The 20,838-nt window shown below is 35.5% G+C and overlaps 1 protein-coding gene across 1 annotated transcript in view; it reads right to left on the reverse strand.

Moving 5' to 3' along the window:
- Positions 1 to 1,617: 1,617 nt before the first annotated feature.
- Positions 1,618 to 20,838, reverse strand: part of NDC80 (NDC80 kinetochore complex component) — a 44,377-nt gene continuing 25,156 nt past the window's right edge. The window contains exons 12-17 of the mRNA XM_002828086.4: positions 18,997 to 19,149; positions 16,678 to 16,767; positions 11,532 to 11,624; positions 9,208 to 9,338; positions 7,189 to 7,291; positions 1,618 to 1,814 (exon numbers count right to left, since the gene is read on the reverse strand). Coding sequence (XP_002828132.1) covers positions 1,677 to 1,814; positions 7,189 to 7,291; positions 9,208 to 9,338; positions 11,532 to 11,624; positions 16,678 to 16,767; positions 18,997 to 19,149 — 708 coding nt within the window. The 3' untranslated portion in view covers positions 1,618 to 1,676. The remainder of the gene's footprint in view (positions 1,815 to 7,188; positions 7,292 to 9,207; positions 9,339 to 11,531; positions 11,625 to 16,677; positions 16,768 to 18,996; positions 19,150 to 20,838) is intronic.

The raw sequence follows: 20,838 nt of genomic DNA on the forward strand, positions 1-20,838 counted from the left end.
TCAGCATTTTTTCACATACCCATTGGCCATTTGTATGTCTGATTTTGAGAAATGTCCATTCAGATCTTTGAGTCTCTTTCTTCATGTGTCACTTGAGTGCACAATAACTACATGTGGCTGGTACCACACTGGATAGTGCAGATAGAACATTTATATCGAAGAAAGTTCTATGAGATGTCAGAAGTCAAGATTTTTCAATACATTGGTAACTACTAATCGTCATTATTAGTTATCCCTAAACTGTAACCTCTTTTTCATTCCACTCTAAATGCACTTCTCTTCATAAAGCCTTGCTGTAATACCAAGTTTTTATTGTGTATTACTTACATTTCTTTTTATGTTCTTCATTCCGACTCACATTTGAAAGAACAGAAATTTAAACCTCACATTCTAACACCCTGAATATTCATTTGTCATGGTTCCTGTAGCTGTACCCAGGATTGTGCACCAGCTCCAGTAAATTCCATTGTGACTTGTAGCACTACTAAGAGGTGTAATCTGAGGGAAATCAGAGCTTCTCTAGAAATAAACTACCATCTCTAAAATTAGGGGGTTAAACTCTTTTATTTCTTCTGTTTCTCATATTCTGTATTCTTCTGTTTCAGAGTAAAGATGGCATGAAGCCAGAAAGAACTTTATCTGCTTGGAAAACCATAGGGCTCTGGATCAGGAGTGGGTTGTACTATATGCCTAGAGTCATTAAAAAGTTCAGTTAGTACCAACTTTTGTATAATTTGTACAAGGGATCAGCGAACTTTTGGTAAAGGGCCAGACCAGTAAACATTTCTCAACATTTCTGGCTTTGCAGGCCATATGGTCTCTTTAGAATATACTCAACTCTGCCATTGCAGTAAGAAAGCAGTCATAGACAATATGAAAATAAATGGGTGCGGCCGGATTTGGCCCACATGATGTAGGTTAAGAACATCTCTAATCCAAAATGCTTCAAAATCTGAAACTTTTCTTTTCTTTTTTTCTTTTTTGGAGATAGGGTCTTGCTCTGCCACCCAGGCTGGTGTGCAGTGGCATGATCACAGCTCACTGCAGCCCCAACCTCCTGGACTCAAGGTGGATTCCTACCTCAGTCTCCTGAGTAGCTGGGACTGCAGGTGGGTGCCACCATACCTGGCTTATTTTTAAACTTTTTGTAGGATCTCACACCTTGGCCTCCCAAAGTGCTTGGATTACACGCATGAGCCATCGCAAACAGCCTAAAATCTGAAACTTTTCAAGTGCTGACATAACACCAACTGGAAAATGCCACACTTGACCTCACGAAGGATTTCAGTCAAAATTGTTTCATGCACAAAATTATTAAAAATATTGTATGAAAAAACCTTCAGCCTATGTGTATAAGGTGTATAAATAGATCTCATGTTTAGACATGAGTCCTGTCCTCAAGGTATCACAAGATTTCCAAAATCTGAAAAAAAAAACCAAAATAAAAAAACCAAAAAACCAAAAAACCCAACCCCCAAAAACCCAATTCCAAAACAATTCTGGTCCCAAGCATTTTGGGTAAGGGATCCTCAACCTGTATTTTGCCAACTTCTGGTTTAAATCATACTACCTTGTCTTCTCACCATTTGAAATTAGTAAGAAATGAGAGAGAAAATATACTTTACTGAGACAATTTTATTCGCTATGGATATATATACATGATCAACATTTTATCTTCATTCTTCAGAAGACTTAATTAGAGTAGCTTTCTTCTCATACTTATCTCTAATCTCTTTAATATTTTCCAAGAGATCTTCTGACATGCATTCTTCATATTCTCTATCAGCTTTAGCAATCTGCTCCTCAAGATGTTTCTAGTGAAGAGAATTAACAATTGTTAAAGTAAAAAAAAATTAATTTCTTTTAAAATGTTTAATTGTAAAATTTACAAACAAGAGAATAACATTTTTAAGTTAAGAATAAAAAGGGCCGGGCGTGGTGGCTCACTCCTGTAATCCCAGCACTTTATGAGGCTGAGGTGGGTGGATCACTTGAGGTCAGGAGTTTGAGACCAGCCTGACCAACATGGCAAAACCCCCTCTCTACTAAAAATACAAAAATTAGCCAGGTATGGTGGTGTGTGCCTGTAATTCCAACTATGCAAGAGGCTGAGGCAGGAGATCACCTGAGGCTGGGAAGTGGAGGGTGCAGTGAGCCAAGACTGGACCACTGCACTCCAGCCTGTGTCACAGAGCAAGATGCTATCTCCAAAAAAAAAAAACAAAAAAAAAAGTAAGAAGAATATACTTGTATTCACCACGCAGGCTCTCTTTTTGTGCCCTTTCCTAATTGTATCTTGTTTTTTCTCCCCAAGATATAACCTCTTGCCTGACTGGTGTTTTGCTTTTCTTTATATTATACCTTTATTACGCACACACACAGAGATGAATGTATGTCTAAATAATACATTGATTTAATAGTACCTAGTTTTAATCTTCATATTTATCAAATGATATTAAATATAATGTTCTATGAGTTTTTCATCCAGTATTTTAAAATTCATTCATGTTACTACATATGGCTGCAGTTGATTCAATGGACTGCATAGTATTCTAGAATGAATATATCAACATTTACTTATTTTGCTGGTAATGAAGTTTTGTTTGTTCCCAGGTGTGGTAGGCTGAGTAACAGCCTTTCCAAAGATGTCCATGCCCTAATTCCAGAAAGGAACCTGTGACTATTAGCTTACATAGCAAAAGAAACTGTAGATGTGACTAAGTTAAGGACCTTGAGAAAAGGAGATTATCCTGCACTATCCAGGTGGGTCCTTAGAAGAGGAAATCACCAGTGTCAGAGTCAGAGAAGGAATTTAAGGACAGCAGCAGAAGGCAGAGAGGAGACAAGATGCCATGCACTGGCTTTAATGATAAAGGAAGGAGCTACAAGCCAAGGACTGTAGGTGGCCTCTAGAAGCTGGCAAAGGCCCCAGAAAGACTACAGCCCTTTAGACCCATTTTAGACTAACCTTAATAACTCTAAGATGATAAATTTGTGTTGTTTTAAGCCATTAGGTTGGTGGTAATTTGTTACATTAGCAATGGGAAACTAGCAAGCCACATTATTTTTTCTTCTTGTTGTTGTTTATTTTTTTGCTATTTCAAATACTGATACTGTAACAAATTACCACAAACTAGGTGGCTTAAAACAATAGAAATGTATTCTTTCAGCTCTGGAGGCCAGAAGTTTGAAATCAAGATGTCAGCAGGGCCATGGTCTCTCTGACGGCTCTAGGGAAGAACCCTTCTTTGCCTCTTCCCAGCTTCTGGTGGCTCCTGGCAGTCCTTGCTGTTCCTTAGCATGTGGCTGCTTCACCCCAATATCTGCCTCTGTCTTCACATGATCTTCATATAAGGATACCAGTCACTGGATTTAGGGCCTACCCTAATCCAATACGACCTCATCTTAACCAATTACATTTGCAAAGATCCTACTTCCAAATAAGGTCACCTTCTGTGATTTAGGATAGACATGACTTTTGCGGGGGGGCACTATTCAACCTAGTACAGCCCCCTAGCATATAATGTAAATATTTTTTTAGGGCAAATATACCTAGAGTGAAAAGTTGGTTTTTGGGATTGCCAAATTACTTTCTTATCTTTTTTTTTTTTTTTTTTTTTTTTTTTTTTTTGAGGCAGAGTCTTGCTCTGTTGCCAGGCTGGAGTGCAGTGGTGTGATCTCGGCTCACTACAACCTCTGCCTCCTGTGTTCAAGAGATTCTCGTGCCTCAGCCTCCTGAGTAGCTGGGATTACAGGCATGCGCCACCACACCCAGCTAATTTTTGTATTTTTAGTAGAGATGGGGTTTCACCATGTTGGCCAGGATGGTCTCAATCTCCTGACCTTGTGATCCGCCGGCCTTGGTCTCCCAAAGTGCTGGGATCACAGGCATGACCCACTGTGCCCGGCCGCTAAATTATTTTCTAAAATTATTTTATCAATTTACATAGTTGCTAGCAGTAAATTAGAACTCCCATCTCTCCACATTCCTGCTGGCATTTGGTAATGATCAAACTAAATTTTTGCCAATTTCTTAAGTGTGGAATATGGACATATGCTTTCATATGTTTATTGGCCACCTTGGTTCTTTTGTGAAATTCTCATTCAAGTAAAATAATTATTTTTATTGATACATATCAGATGTACATATTTTCGGGGCCCCTTCAAATCTTTGGTCCATTTATTTATTTTTCAGAGGCCACTGTATATCTGGATGGTAATCCTTTACCAGTTGTGTTTTAAAAAACATCTATCAGTTTGTGGCTTGTCTTTCCACTCTCTTTCCATGTCTTTTGATGTAGAGAAGATCTTAATTTTAATAAAGGTAAATTTGTAAATAATTTTTTTTGTGGTTTGTGCTTTTTGTGTCTAATTTAAGAACTCATTTACAACCCCTAAAGTATACAGATAGTTTCTTATAATTCTCGTGAAAGTTAAAAAGGTTAGCCTCACATTAATTTCTGAATCCATCTGGAACTGATTTCTGTGTAGAGTTTAAGGTAGGGATCCAACTTCATTAATTGAACAATTCATTTTATCTGACTATTCTGAAATACTGCCTCTCTCACATATATTTCATGTCTATGCTCATGCATCTATTTCTGCACTCTCAATCACAGAGACTGGTCTTTCTGCATCAATACTACAATGTGCTAGTTATTACAGCTTTATAATAATTCTTGGTATGCCTAAACAGACCAAAAAAAAAAAAAAGGTGATTTTGTGTCTTGCAGGAAAAGCAAAGTTTTTCTGTAAAGAATCAAATAATAACTACTTTAGGCTTGGCAGTCTAGATGGTTTTCTTAACAACTGCTCAATTCTGCCACTGTAGCGCACAACCAGCCAAACGTATACTAAAACAAATGAGGTGGCTGTGTTCCAATAAAACTTTATTTAAAAAAGCAGGCTGTAGGCCCAATTGGGCCTGCAGGTTGCAGTTTGCTGACCCCTGGTCTAGAACATCAAGCCACATGTGAAACCTTTATGGGGCTCCAACCAGGAACTGCTCAAATAAACACTTTGTCCCACAAGAAAAATATTCCATCTAAAGGTACCTTTAGATCTAAACCCCTCCCCCCGCCGTTTTCTTTAGTTCAACTTCATTACTCATTGTAAAATTTCCTCATTTTGCTTGATCCTGTTCAACAAATATTGCTTATTGGAACCACACTAGTTTGACTTTCTATGGTTCTTCCATATTTTATGAAAGCTATTAAGAATTTATACTGATTAATCATAAATTTTGCATAGTGCAAAGTAAGTGCTTAGTGCTTGCTGAATTTGGTCTAATTTTCCCAATAACACCAAACTCTACAGAAACTAAAAAATAATAGTAACTTACCATTAGGTTTTCAAATCTAGCTTTATGTTAACTGATTAAAACATTGATAACTGTGATTACTTCACACAAATCCCTAGTGATAAGTTACTACTGAATTAACAAAGGACAGACAATAGAGCTGCAGAAAATAGAAAATCACGGCCAGGCGCAGTGGCTCACACCTGCAATCCCAGAACTTTGGGAGGCTGAGGTGGGCAGATCACTTGAGGTCAGGAGTTTGAGACCAGCCTGGCCAACATGGTGAAACTCTGCCTCCACTAAAAATACAAATGTTAGCCAGGCATGATGGCACATGCCTATAATCCCAGCTACTTGGGAGGCTGAGGCAGGAGAATCCCTTGAACCTGGGAGGCGAATTTGCAGTGAGCCGAGATCGTGCCATTGCACTACTGCCTGGGTGACAGAGTGAGGCTGTCTCAAAAAAAAAGAAAAGGAAAGAAAAGAAAGTCAGAGGTGCTAAGGATGTTCATAACTGTTTAGCACAACTGCTTCATTTTTACAGATGAAGAAACTAAGGACCCAAAGATGTAAAATGATACATAAAAACAGGCTCTGTCAACCTAAGCCATCAATTGTATGCTATGAATAAACTTTTCTCTTATGCATCTAGAATAGAATTATTGTATACTATGCTTGGGAAAATGAGAACATATCACTCAGATAATTTTTTGTCCCATGGTTCAGATGAATAACACTGGTTGAAAAGGATCAGGGAAGGTTACAGAACCACTAAGTGCTTGAATTAGAAAGTGGGTAGAACCCACGTTTTCTGACATAATATCTAGGATGCTTTTCTTAGTTCTTCACACTAAAAAGTGAAGACCATTGGCACCAAGAAAGCAGCAGTTCAATGTCTTTTAGGGGAGAGGACGGGTAGTGGGGTATCACATGCTCATGTTTTCAATAAATGGAAGTCTATTAATATGATAAAGTGAATTTTTTTCTTAAACCATACTCAGCTGGAAATATATTATCACCTAATAAATTAACCAAGAATTTTATAGTTCAGCAATTTATCTTAGCTTCTGGGGCTCTGTGCAGCAGGTTGGAGGGACAGTTTTACTGGTGAACTTTAGCTGTGTGAAGAGTGGGGATAAGGTAAATAAACCTCATACTTCTGAAATACTTTACTTTGTGCTTATATGAAATCACAGAAAGGAATAACGATCATAATAAGATATGCCCTTTCATCTTAAGCTTAATGAAATCCTAAATGTACAATAAGTTTTCAAATGTACTAATATGTTTTCAGTATGTAGAACATGGCCTGGCATAGCATCATTATACATTGTTGATGTAATACATAACATCATATGTTGTTTATGCAAATACAGTAGATTACTTTATAAAATGCACAAGTGGGCTGGGTACGGTGGCTCATGCCTGTAATCCCAGCACTTTGGGAGGCCGAGGCGGGTGAAATCACCTGAAGTCAGGAGTTTGAGACCAGCCTGGCCAACAAGGCGAAATCCCGTCTCTACTAAAAATACAAAAATTAGCTGGGTGTGGTGGCAGGCTCTTGTAATCCCAGGTACTTGGGAGGCTGAGACAGCAAAGTCACTTGAACCCGGGAGGTGGAGGTTGCAGTGAGTTGAGACCATGCCATTGGACTCCAGCCTGGGTGACGAGAGTGAAATTCCGTCTCAAAACAAACAAACAAAAATGCACAAGTGTTCCCCTGCATCACGTTGCCACACCACTAGACAAGATTCTTCTGATAAATTTTTGCTAGATCATACTTTAAATAGAAATAAAATTCATCATTTAATTTCTATGGAAGAAAGCAGAAATATATCAAAGTTTTAAAAACCTTTCTTAGAACGTAGGAAAGACCATCACATACTTACCTCTACAGACCCAACATGTGTAGCAACCATCTCTAACAGACGTTGCAAGTTATTTCCCACTTTTCGTCTTTCTTCAGTCGTGGTTTGCACAACCAGCTGGTATCTGTAGAACAAAAACTCTTGTTTAAGTTGTCCAGGAAAAATATTAATACATCAGTTCTAGTTAGCTCACTTCCCATTTCCACATTCAATAAAACCAAACTGTGATTGATTTATGTGCTGCATACTATATGTATAATTTGTACCGGTCCCACTATCAATCATTAAAAGAGAAATATAAACATTTTCAAAGATCCTTTGCAAGCAACAAAACAAAAGAGCACCAAAGTTTTAACATATAAAGCTTTGGAGCGAAGGGTTGTAACTGAGTCTCCAAAGGGATTGTAAACTCAAATGCTTTCTGGGCAAGACAAAATTTGCAAATGGGGGAGGAGAAGTCTTACTTATAGGAATTCAAATTCAAATTAAAACCAATAAAATTGCAGGCCAAATAAACCTCAACTGAGTTTTCTACCCTTGGCCTACAAATAAAGGAGTGAAGAGAAGTGACTTTCACAAGGCTTGTACTTGCAATCTCAAAGTAGGAAATTTTTCAGTTATTTGAGGGCAACTTAAGACTTAAGAAATGCATATTTTACATAAATGTACACGGAGCCTATGGATTAACTGTTCAGTATATTGATTTTATATAAGTTGACAAGAGCATTATATACACAGAGACAGAATATTATTTAAAGAAAGGATGTTATTATATAGTGTGGCTAAAATTTTTCCTATGTAAGTTTTAAAAATTGTAAGGGAAACTGAGAAGGGGGAGATCCTGACAATGTATAATTTGATTATAAAGTACTTCTAAGAAATACAACAAAATATATAGGCAGTTCTGTTGTGTTTGTTTGGAAATATGAGCGCAATCTGGCAAATTTCATGTTTGTTTATGCCAATTTCTTTCCTGAGAAATACTTGGTGAATGCAGAAAACCGCACCCAGCTGAATCCGGATGCAAAAGAATACACACATGTAAGCACACACATCAAATGTACACCAACTACTCAGTGCACTGCATATGTAATGAGCCACATGCATCCAGTACTGATGGTGCAATTTCCATCCCACTTCAGATAACCCACTTTCTACCTCTTTACAGTAACCCACAGTCTGCAGCCTTCTGAATGCCCATTTCTCAAATCAAACTAGAGGTCTTTTTAATACGAAGGGTCCCATATTTATTGTAGCATTATATATTTCTTAGCCATTAAGTATGTGTATCATTGTGCTAACATTTTTGTTTGATTCTTATCTTTTGTTTATATGTGTCACTGATGGAGTTTTTAATGTTTTTAGAGATGGAGTCTTGCTATATTGCCCAGGATGGCCTTGAACTTCCTGAACTTCTCAAGTGATTCTCCTGTCTCGGCCTCGCAAGTAGCTGGGACTACAGGTGTGTGCCACTGAGCCTGACTACTGATGAAATTTTTTAGTGCTGTGCCTCAATATCAGTTTTCACAAAGGTCCTGTGATTTTTATGGCATGATTTTGCATAGCATGGTAACTATTTAGAAGGCATATGTTGTGTTATAGTAGACTGACTATAATTTATAGTATAATTACATTTTACTATATAATATACATAATTTCTAGGAAATAAAAACATGAGCTCAGTGGAGTTTATTAAAGCTTAGTGGAATTTTATTAAAATTCACAAACAAATAGCCAAATTTATTTGAATTGATTTAAAATTTTTTATGTTGTTTTCAGGGATTAAAAGCCATGTATTAACTAGATCTAAAGATTAATGATTTCCTGGTAGACAGTAACTGTAATACTAACAGAATGTATCTGTTGATAGGGAAAGTTCTCAAGTTATAAGCAGTTGTACTTAAGTTCTATATACCATTCTTTCCATCCTAAATAGCTGTATACTATAAATTGAAGCAAATAAAAATAGATCTAATTTTATAGAACTGTTAAATTAATAATCTGAAAATAAACATATAAATCTTGGTGAGATAAACTTACTCCCGCTGAACAGCATCTAATTCATTCATAGCTTCACTGAGCCCCTGGTTAACAGTACTTTCTAGCAGGTGCTTGTGTTTCTCCAAGGACTCAAGCTCACTGGCACATTTTTCATCCTCTTCCTCTGCTTCCTATCAGGATAAAGTCATGGTTATGGGTTTCTTGATATTCACATTCTGTATACTTTAGGTAGATTTAAAATAATTATGAAAAGCACTTAAATAAAATCAGGTTGCATCATTTGTATTCTCAAGATGCTTACTGTTTTACATGCAAGAGACTTTAAAGTGCTCCTTTGGGAATTCTGTATTATAAAAACAAATGTGGCTGGGCATGGTGGCTCATGCCCGTCATCCCAGCACTTTGGGAGGTTGAGGTGGGTGGATCACTTGAGGTCAAGGGTTTCAGACCAGCCTGGCCAGCAGGGTGAAATCCCATCTCTACTAAAAATACAAAAACTAGTTGGGCATGGTGGCATGCGCCTGTAATCCCAGTTACTCAGGAGGCTGAGACATGAGAATCGCTTGAACCCAGTAGGTGGAGGTTGCAGTGAGCTGAGACTGCCATTGCATTCCAGCCTGAGCGACAGAGTGAGACACTGTCTCACAAAAAAAAAAAAGTGATTTTATTATTTTTTAATTTGAAAATATTTATTAAAATTTAAAATATATATAACCTTTAAAATATATATAACCTTTAACTCAATGCTTCAGAAATGTATCAAAGGGAAGGAATGGAAAAATACATAAAGATATACAAAGATATTCACAGCAACATTATTTGTCAGTTGAAAATTTAGGGAAAAAATTAATAAGGGGCTAGCTAAATAAGTTTTATATATATATATATACTTATGTATATATGTAAAATAAAAACACAATAGAAGGATTGTTCTCTCTACATTTGTATGAAAAGATATCCATGTTATCTTTTCTTGAGAAAGACAGATTATGAAAAACTATGTATAATTTGGTACCATGAAAAAAATACATGTTTGTATATCTGGAAGACACTCCCTAAACTTTAACCACTGTTTCTAGTGATGGGATTATAGTAGATTATAAGGTACATTTCAGTTCCCATTTTATACATTTCTCTCAAGTCTCTATTGTTTGTAATGAGCATTTATATTATGAACAAAAAATACTTTTTCCTTTAAAAAATTAAAAAGTCATTTTATTCTCAAAGATGCAGAAACTAAATAAAATTGGTTCAGTTTTTAGGGTGCCAAGGTCAACTGGCTAGAATTTAGTAAGTGAAGTTTTTTAGTTTTTTGGTGAGTTGGAAGGATTTACCAAATGTGACCTTTTCAAAAAGCTTGCATAGGATTCATTCAGCAGTATTTTCCAGTCTGAACAACAAGAAATTTTATAATATTTTAATTAAGATTTTTTCCCATGAGCTTCAGGGAGGCCTTATCTAGGTCCTTATTTCACAGCTGTATTAACTGTGCACAGGCAAAGTAGCCCAAATTAATCATTTCTAAGGTTTGTGAAGATTAAGTATCATAAAACCTTTCATTTAAGTGCGTCAGAGAGTAAACTCAAGCATTGTCGTGGAGGATGTGTGAAAAAAGAAAAATGATTACCAATGTCTTATATTTCACATTTAGATCATATTATGTGGTGTATTTTCTAAACATTTCACAGTGTTTAAGAAAACAAATAGGTCCTAAATATAACACAGGCCAAGAGAAAAGTTTTCAATTCCTAATACTTTGTTGACATATGTAAAAAATATTGGCATAGTTAAAATTTTCACATGAATTGTGTAAGTGGTAATGAATAGAATCATCTGAATACTTTTAAGTAAAATGCTGGTCAGACAGTAGAATGTTGAAGAATCAGTCTTTTTATTTTACCCACCTTCTAGATTGCATGTAAACAGTCTTTGGAATTTGACCAGGATAGTCAGTTTACAATGACTCTTGGCGGGCAACTACATATTCAAAAGACCTTACTGGGGTTCAGGCTTTAGCAGTACATAACACTAAATCTCTACAAAAAGGTAGGAGAGATTCTGTTTAGTTTTGCAAGGATACTGAGTCATATGCAAGTATAAAATATCAGTCATATGCAAGTATAAAAGGAACAGTAAATGTTCCTTTTCTATTGTAAAACAGCCCTAATCCAGAAAAATGTCCTTTAAAGAACAAAATAAAATGACTCCTTACGATAAACTTTGGCAGAGAAAACTAACCCAAGATACAAATTATAGGATGTACATAGCTTAAAGATTTTGGTTTTGATGTCAGAATGTGTGACTCATCAAGCAATCATGACATAGCTTTCGATAACCTACGCAAACTGTGGCAAAGTTCTTACCTTAATTTTTTGTTGGTAGAGATCATCCAGCTTTTGAACTTCTTCTTTCAGAGTTCTCACACTTCTCTTGCTTTCTGTTATCATTGCATTCAACTGGGGAAATAAAACTTTGGTTGAGAAATCATAACTATACATTAAAGATATTTTAACAAGTTATAGAGTTTTTGTATTATCAATCAACTAACTGAACAATGTTATTTCTTCTAGTCCTTTTGGACTCTCACTTATCATTTGTCCAAAAACTTTATTATTCTCCAAAGAGAAACTAATTTCAAAGAAACCTCAAAGTTAACGATGTTAATATCTGTTTTTCCACTAGTTGTTGTGGGAGTGCTTTTTAAGCTCTCATATATATTATATATTATTAATATTGTTATATTAATTTATTCATATATAAATAATTTTTGCCTCTGGGGATTTGAAATCTAGCTTTATTTAGACTATATCTACTACAGCTATTTAGCTTTTCATTTGTATGTTCATTTTCTAAAATGTTAAAAAAGAATTGTTTGTATTAATTTTATTGGATGTTTGCTATTATAGTCATGCATTCCTTCAAAGAGTAATAAGGTAACCACATTTAATCTTGTTAAAGCTTGAACTTTAAGATCAGTTGAAACCAAAACTGAAAGAAAAAAGTGTTTTTCAAGTTCATTTCCTGTTGGCAAGTGCTGATACCAGTTGATGTCAGCAATTAATAGAGAATGTTCTTCAGCTATACCAAGAGGAAACTGTTTCCTGCAGGAAACATAAAATAGTAAAATGTATAAATAGCTGACTTTTTTTTAAAGGATAATTCTACATACATATGAAATTAAAAAAAAATTTAGGGGTTCAAATTTAGTGAAGCTATTGTTATTTGCTACAAAACACAGGGTAGTGACATATATAACTAGCATACGCCCAGAACTCAAAACCAGATCTAACACCAAGAACTTTTTCAAAAGGTATGTTATATCTGCAGTAAATAACAAGTTAAACAAGTTGTTTAAAATTCACCTGTAATAACAACAACAGATACTCAAGTAACCAGAACTTCCACTGATCCTCATGGTTGGTCAAAAGCATGTTTACTCATCTCTGAGAAGCTTCCACTTTCCATGTCAGCATTACTAAAGCTGTGTTAATTACTTAAACATTTTTTTCTGATTCCCAAAGTACACATTTCCATTGTATATATATATTTTATATATATATGTATACACACATACACACATATATATACACACACACTATATATACACACACATACACACACACACACACACACACACACACACACACACACACACACATACATACATATAGCCCGACTCCAATCGCCTACCGGACATTCTCCACTTTGATGCCCCAGGGACCTGAAACTCAGCATATCCCAACCTACAATTCTCTCTTCTATACCCTTCTCTTTTATATTCTCTATCAAGGTAAAGAACATCACCACATACCCATCTGCCAAAGATAAGACACCTGGGCATTCTTGATTTCTTTCTTGACCTTCACATACAAACGGACAACCAAACTGTTGTTTCCATCTTTAAATCTCCTTTCTCCGTCTTCACTGTAATAGCCTTGCTTTGGGTCCCTACCATTTACTATTCACTGTACAGGATATTGATAGGTCTCTTAATTGCATGGTTTAGTCTCATGCACCTCTAATCTATTCTTCAAAAGGCCAACAGTGTGAATTACTAAAATAACAATAATTGTTGTTATTTCCTTACTTATAGATCTTCATTGATCTCTACTGCCTAAAGAATACAAAAAATTCAACCAGTAAGCAAGCCCCTTCATAATTAGGTTCTTGTCTCTCCAGGCTTCTCCCTTATCTCACTTACACTCATGGTAATTTATTAATATGCTGTGCTCTTTGTTTTTTCTTTTTGGAGAAAGGGTCTCACTTTGTCACCTAGGCTGGAGTGCAGTGGCACAATCTCAGCTCACTGCAGCCTCCACCTCCAGGGCTCAAGCAATCCTCCCACCTCAGGCTCCAGAGTAGCTGGGACTACAGGTGCATGCCACTACATCCAGCTAATTTTTATATTTTTGGTAGTGGCTGGGTTTTGCCATGTTGCCCGGCTGGTCTTGAACTCCTGAGCTCAAGCAATCCACCCGCCTTGGCCTCCCAAAGTGCTAGGATTACAGGCGTGAGCCACCACGCCCGGTCCATGCTGTACTCCTTGGTCTCTGGTCCTCAAGGTGTATGTGTGTGTGCATGCATGTGGATGAGCATGAGCATCCTTCTGTGTATCCATTGGCCAACTCCTACTTGTTATTCACAACTCAGCCCAGCTATCACTTCTCTCAGAAGGAGCCTGTAGTTAAGTGTATTATGAGAACCCATAGTGCATTGTATTCACATTACAAAAAGCTATGATAGAAGAAATTGTTTTCATGCCCATCTCCCCACTTAAAATGAAGTTCCAAAGGCAGAAGCTGCACTATACTAGTATCACCATCTATTACAGTACTAGGCACATAAGCACTCAAAGAATACTTGCTGCATAAATTTGTTTCAAATATTTAACTTTAACCTGTATTTACATTCATATTTATAAGTGTGATTAGCTTTATTTCTTCTTTTTGTAATATCTTTGTCATGTTGTGGTATGAGGCCTACATTGGCCTTATAAATGAATTAGGTCTCTTTATGCTCTATGATAATTTACATGTCACAGAAATCATCCAGTCTTCAGTATTTGAAAACAGTGACCTATGAAATTATCTGTTATTGGAGTCTTTTGAAGAGCAAATTCTCTTTTTCACTTTGGTTTCTGGTTACTTACATATTTTGACTTTTTTGGAATTTCTATTGTTCAGGTTATAATCCATTTCATCAAAAAATTTTAAACATAAATTTCTGTTTATACTATATTACTTCATAATTCAAATAAATTTCCACCATCTCTATAAACTATTTCTCATTTTATATTTTCCTGCTTTTTCTTAAATGGTTGTGGCAATTATTTTAAAATACTTTTCAGGTTAAATGTTTTGTTACTCTATTAATTTCTGTATAACCTTTATTATTTCCAGTTGCATTTTACCCCATCCCATCTTAATTTAAACTATTTGTCCAATAGGAAAAACAATTTTAGTTGTTAGTCTCTGTATGACATTACTGATCTCTCCCTTCTTGAAAAGTTTTCACTACTTTGGCTTATATATATTACATATATATTACATATATATTACATATATATATTACACATATATTACATATATATTACATATATATATTACACATATATTACATATATATTACATATATATATTACACATAAACAGATTCTCTTCTGTTGTTCTCCAACTAATTTTGTCCACTTTTTCTAAGAGTTTTTCCCAGAATCTCCTTCCTTTGCCAGTCCCTTAAATGTTGTTACTCTTTAGGATTCAATCCTCTGCCACTTTCCCCTCCACATTCATCCACATATATGGCTTCAACTATTACACATGCTTTAATGACCCTCAAATCTGTATTTTCAGCCCTGATCTCCTTCTTACACTCTGAATCTATAGCTTCTGCTTCCTCTTGGATATCCCACAGACAGCAAGCTCAACATCTCACCACACCCTACTCTCAGTTTTCCTCCTTTAGGTTAATAGCACTATGATTCACTCAGTTGCCCACATCAAAAATATGGAAGTCATGTCGATACTTCTTTCTCCTCAAGCTTGCACATTCAGCCATGAAATCCTTGGGTTCTACCTCCTTAACATTTCTTAAACCTGTTTCCTTCCCTCTAGCTCTACTATACATTGGTTTAAGTCTCCTAACATTTTCAGTTGCATCCCCTCTAAGCCATGTTTTCCTGTAGCCCAAAGGGTTTTGTAAACCTAAAAATCTGATGAGCATAACTGTACCTATGTCAGCCTTTTTCTCTATATGGGAGTGCCTGAAGGATGTATTTACCTTTAGGACACTAACATGGGTCCTAGTCTATAGCAGGCATTTTATAACTTTGCCCCATCTATAGCCTTTAAAAAGTTCAAGACAGTCTAAAAGATGTTTTAGATATGAAGTTCCTGTTGTTTGGAATTCATACCTTTTGAGAATCTCCAGGTTTTAGTACCCATTCCAACAAAAAACAGAAATCAAAATGAAGCAGGCTAAAGGAAGACTTCACCGCAAATAATCATCATTCCCAGGGAGCAGTCCCAGGGAGCAAATTCCTCATCTTTTCTCCATAGATATTTTAGAAACCTCAAATTACAGCAATAATAGTATGATGTGATCAAACTCTTCACTTATCTAATGTTACAAATTTTTCTATTTTTCTGAGAATGTAAAAATTCTAATACAAAGTAAGTCTTGATAGAATTTATTAATATTGGAAAAATGTCTTTCTCTGGGTTACTAGCATAATTATTTGTGAAATACCATAGGTTTTGTTTCCAGATGAGAAAAAATAAACAAGCTTCTCTTCTGAGAAAACATAAAATTTCATTTTATATCTTGAAATCTATTAGCCAGATCACAGTAGTTCTGAAGAGCTGAATTAACAAGGGGTTTCCTTTAACTGCTTTGCTGTCCTATAAATGAAATCCTTTGTGTGTGCATTTGAGAAGTAGCTTAACTTTTCTTAACTAACAATGTTCACTTTAAAGGTTACTAAATACAATAATAGAATTTTCCTTTTCAGGGATATAGGTGATATTAAGGATCTCAGAAGCAGAGACTACCTGAAATTCACTTTTGGAAATAGACTTCGAAAGGAATTTGAGTTCTCCTGAAATTCCATGATCCAGAATGCAAAGACTTGGTAAAAAGAAACCTCTTAATCTATCACAGCTAATTAGCCTCTAATGCCATAATTATACTTGCCTACTTTCAAGGTAGCCGCCTGAAACCTCTTTTAGTATAAAAATATTAAATTATCTCGTTAGAGGCACTTCTCTATTAAAAAAAGGAAAATTTACTTACTTTCATCTCGCTTCATCATATGTGATGTGTGAAGGCTAGGATGTTTAAATGTCTTAATAAGTTACTTCAAATATTTCTGTCGAGGGTATACCCAATTCTCATGTTTTCATAGTTTTATTAAAAAATTAATTTCTTAGCAATCAGAAACCACAAATAACATTTAATTTTAGGTTTTAAAATCTAATTTTTGCTTTTTATGACTTTTTATGTTTTATTACTTACCTGTTCTAAAGTATCCTCCAAACCCATTTTTTTATTTAGGGCTTTATTAATTTCTTCTTCAGTTTCATTCAGGAGTTCCTTAAGAGGTACCTATAAAATACATAGGAATGTGGGTGACATATAACATTTAATTACAAAATATTCCTCCTGAAGCATCTACACACTGTGATAGGAGGAGTCACTTTTGGAGGAAAAGTGAAGTTATAACACTTTAAATCTAATATACTGTCAAACAGAAACAAAACTAGTTTTTAATCAAATTTCTGTAAGTGTAGACTATAACCTGCTTTTGGTTTTGAATACGTGCAAAATTCAAGATTTGCTCATCTATACTGGAAATTCATTGCTATTATTTAAACATTTTACAAGTACACTTAGTTTACTGCAGTATTTTTTTTGAAAACAATTTATATGTAGGTTGTATTTTTATGCTATGTTATCCAGAAGTATCAATTTCTCTTAATCCTTTTCAACTGTTTAGTCTTAGGATTCTCTGCCTGTATTTCTTATGTTTATTCTGTTCTACTGACTTTAACACAGCACTTCATTGCTTGTCATTTTTCTAAATTGAGGTGAAATTCACACTTTAAAATGGTTAAACTGAAATACTTAGGTTAAAATGACATTAACATAAAATTAAACATACAACATAAAATAAACATAAAGTTTAACATAAAATTATAGTGCGTAATTCAGTGGCATTTAATACAGTAACCATCACCTCCAGTTCCAAAACATTTCATTATGCTGAAAGAAAATCCCATATGCCATTATGTTTTAAGTAGGTCTTTTGAAGTTATTGCTGAGTTTTAATTTTGGCCTGCTCCTTGCAAAAGATGCAATGGCCTCTTTAATGTCTCTCTCTCTCTCTCTCTCTTTTCTTTTTGAGATGGAATCTCACTCTGTTGCCCAGGCTGGAGTGCAGTGGCGTGATCCTGGCTCACTGCAACCTCTGTCTCTGGGTTCAAGCGATTCCTCTGCCTCAGCCTCCCGAGTAGCTGGGACTACAGGTGTGCACCACCACGCCCGGCTAGCTTTTGTATTTTTAGTAGAGATGGGGTTTCACCATATTGGCCAGGCTGCTCTCGAACTCCTGACCTCGTGATCTGCCCACTTAGGCCTCCCAAAGTGCTGGGATTACAGGCCTGAGCCACCATGCCCAGCCTCTCAAATCTCTTAAAGAACTTTTCTCCAAGTACTACTTGTAACACTTGGCTTTGTACCTTATTGATTTTATTTTATTGTTCTATTATTATGTAAAACTATTTCTAGAGATGAAAGCAAAATTTCTCCTTGAGCGTATTCATTCTTCTTTTTGCATTGTGTAATCTTTTCTACAAGAATGTGATTCACGTAATTATTTTCTTGCATCAGCCATGTCAAACTACTCAAAACAGTGGTAAGCAAACTCTGCCTACCTATCTATAGATAGATTAGTAATAGACTAAATGTTTACTGGATGTATTTTTTCTATTGAAAATGACTATAGCTTGATTTAATCAACGTCTGGCCACTCACAAACTGTTCTCTCTGGTAAAGTAGGGATGTATGTTTCTTGATATTTTATCTCTAACACGTAGCTGGTCTGGAACATACTATGCACTCAATAAATACTTGTTAAATGAATAATTCTCAAGGGAAAATGTATAGCTTTTGACTTTAATAAACATTCTTCTATTCAAAACTGAAGTATTTTGAAAATTGGCATTTTTAGAGGCAACTCAAATACTAAAATCTATAAATAACTGACAAGTTACAATAGAGCTATTTAAAAATTTTCTTCCCAAAATTACTTCCTTGGCCATATTTTAAAATTAGGCACCAATTTCTCCTTGTTGATTACCAGTGTTCTTAGTACTCTAACACGTTTTATGCCTTCATGTGCGCCCTTGTGCCTGGAATTCTTTCTAAAGACCCTTCCCATAAATGTCTCATCTTTCAAGATTTCATTCCACGGTTACCATCTCCAGAGTCTTTTTTGCTATATGGGAAGAACTGATCTTTTCACTATAACTTGTAAAGACTTCTAATTAAGCACATATATATCATTTATTTATGTCTTTCTCCTCTGGGGGGATCATTAGCAACTTGACAGTAAGGGTTTGGCCCTCTTTGTCTTTATAGTACTGGCATCTATTTTATATGTAATCAATTTTTTTACTGGATAGTAGAAGATTTCTACGACCAAGAAGAAAGAAGATACAGTTTCAGTGTTTTATTCCTTTGTTTAGTACTGGGTTATGAACATGCCAAAGTTCAAACTCTTAGAGATACCAATCATAGAATTAAAAAATCTTAAAAGTAGTCATGATTACTTACATAAACTTGAGCCCTGTATTTGACAAGGCAGTTGGCACCAGCCTCGGGATTAAACTTAATTTCAAAGTCATAACCTTTGGAATTCTCAGCACCTTTAGGAATAAGTTTTAATTTTCTAGCCAACTTGTGATACTCTGCTAATTGTGTTTCAATCTGTAAGAAGAGAACACAAAAAGAAATGTTAAAGCAGCCCCATTCCATATGTTTTTTTAATTGGCATTTCTGCAATTTTATACAAAACATATCACGCCTATTTTTAGTAATTTACTAATTCAGTAATCTTTAGCAGTAAGAGTAGCAGTTTTAAAATATACAAAGAAGATAAGGTTTTAGTAACACTTATATTTACAGAATAATTAAGACTATCAATTGGTGTGTAATGTACTACTATCTTCTATTTATCTGACAGCTTGGAATAAGAGTCCATATTTAGGTATTAACTAAAATTTACTTTTTGAAGTGCCAGATAAAGAAATTACGAAACATGTAAAACAAACCAACCTTAGTTTTGTCAATGTACAAATTAAAACATTTCATGTATCCAAAATAAGTAGAATGTAATCATTTATGTCTGAAAATGTTATTTTAACTATACTGATAAAAATATTTTAGTAATATATTTCACATTTCCTGCTCTCCTTTCTTCCATCAGGGCTCCGTTCAAATAAGGTCATCAGAAAAGCTTTCCCCTAATATAGCCCCCTAATTCTTCTAAATGCTTATTTTGCTTTATTTTTCTTCATAGCCATCATCACTACCTGACATATATTTGTTCATCTCCTCTTCCTGAATATAAGTTCCATGAAAACAGCTCTATCCTCAGCACCTAGAACAGTGCTTGGCATATAGTAGATACTTAATATTTGATTGAATAAATGAATTTGCAGAGTCTAGGCAACTTGTTTTTAATCTGCTTCCTCCATTAAACGCATACTTCGTTTCTCATTGTTATTACCCATCCATAAAAATCAATTTGAGTGAAGGAATGCAATGGTAAGAGCACTCCTTGGAACTTGCTTAACCAATTTGCAATTTCCAAAAATGCATTAGATCTCAAAAGCAATATTACTTATACATTAAATTTTGGGCTTATTATTTATACATTAAATGTTGGCTAAATTGGTAATGTATTACCCATAACATTGAAATTAAGTTGAATAATTGGCTTCTCTCATGCCGAGGTCCAGACCCATATATAAAACAGCCTATTACCTATTTTCACTTGGACGTGGATATAACACATCCATCCCCATTCCTGTCTCACAACTTCTTCCTTCTCTTCTCTCCCTGAGTGAGTGGCACCTGCCCAATTACCCAAGCCAGACAGGGCAACCACTTCCTCCCTCTTTCATAAAGTCTCATTCACTCTACCTCTAAGTTGTCAGAATCTACCTACTTCTTTGAATCCTTACTGTCTTTAACTTTATTTGTTTATTTTTTTTAGACAGAGTTTTGCTATTTTTGCCCAGGCTGGAGTGCAATAGTGTGATCTTGGCTCACTGCAACTTCCGCCTCCGGGTTCGAGCAATTCTCCTGCCTCAGCCTCCCAAGTAGCTGGGATTACAGGCACGTGCCACCACACATGGCTTCTTTTTGTATTTTTAGTAAAGACGGGGTTTTGCCATGTTGGCCAGGCTGGTCTCGAAGTCATAACTTCTGATGATCCACCTGCCTTGGCCTCCCAAAGTACTGGGATTACAGGCATGTGCCACTGCACCCAGACCGAATCCTTACTATCTTTTAGAGAATGATAGTAATTTCTTATTAGATTGCTGCCACAGATTTTCACCTTATCAGAAATAAGATCTTTCTGAGATGTAACCACACCTGTTTAAAAATTTT

The sequence above is a fragment of the Pongo abelii genome, chromosome 17 (genome assembly GCF_028885655.2).
Source record: "Pongo abelii isolate AG06213 chromosome 17, NHGRI_mPonAbe1-v2.0_pri, whole genome shotgun sequence".
NCBI classification, from domain to species: Eukaryota; Metazoa; Chordata; class Mammalia; order Primates; family Hominidae; genus Pongo; species Pongo abelii.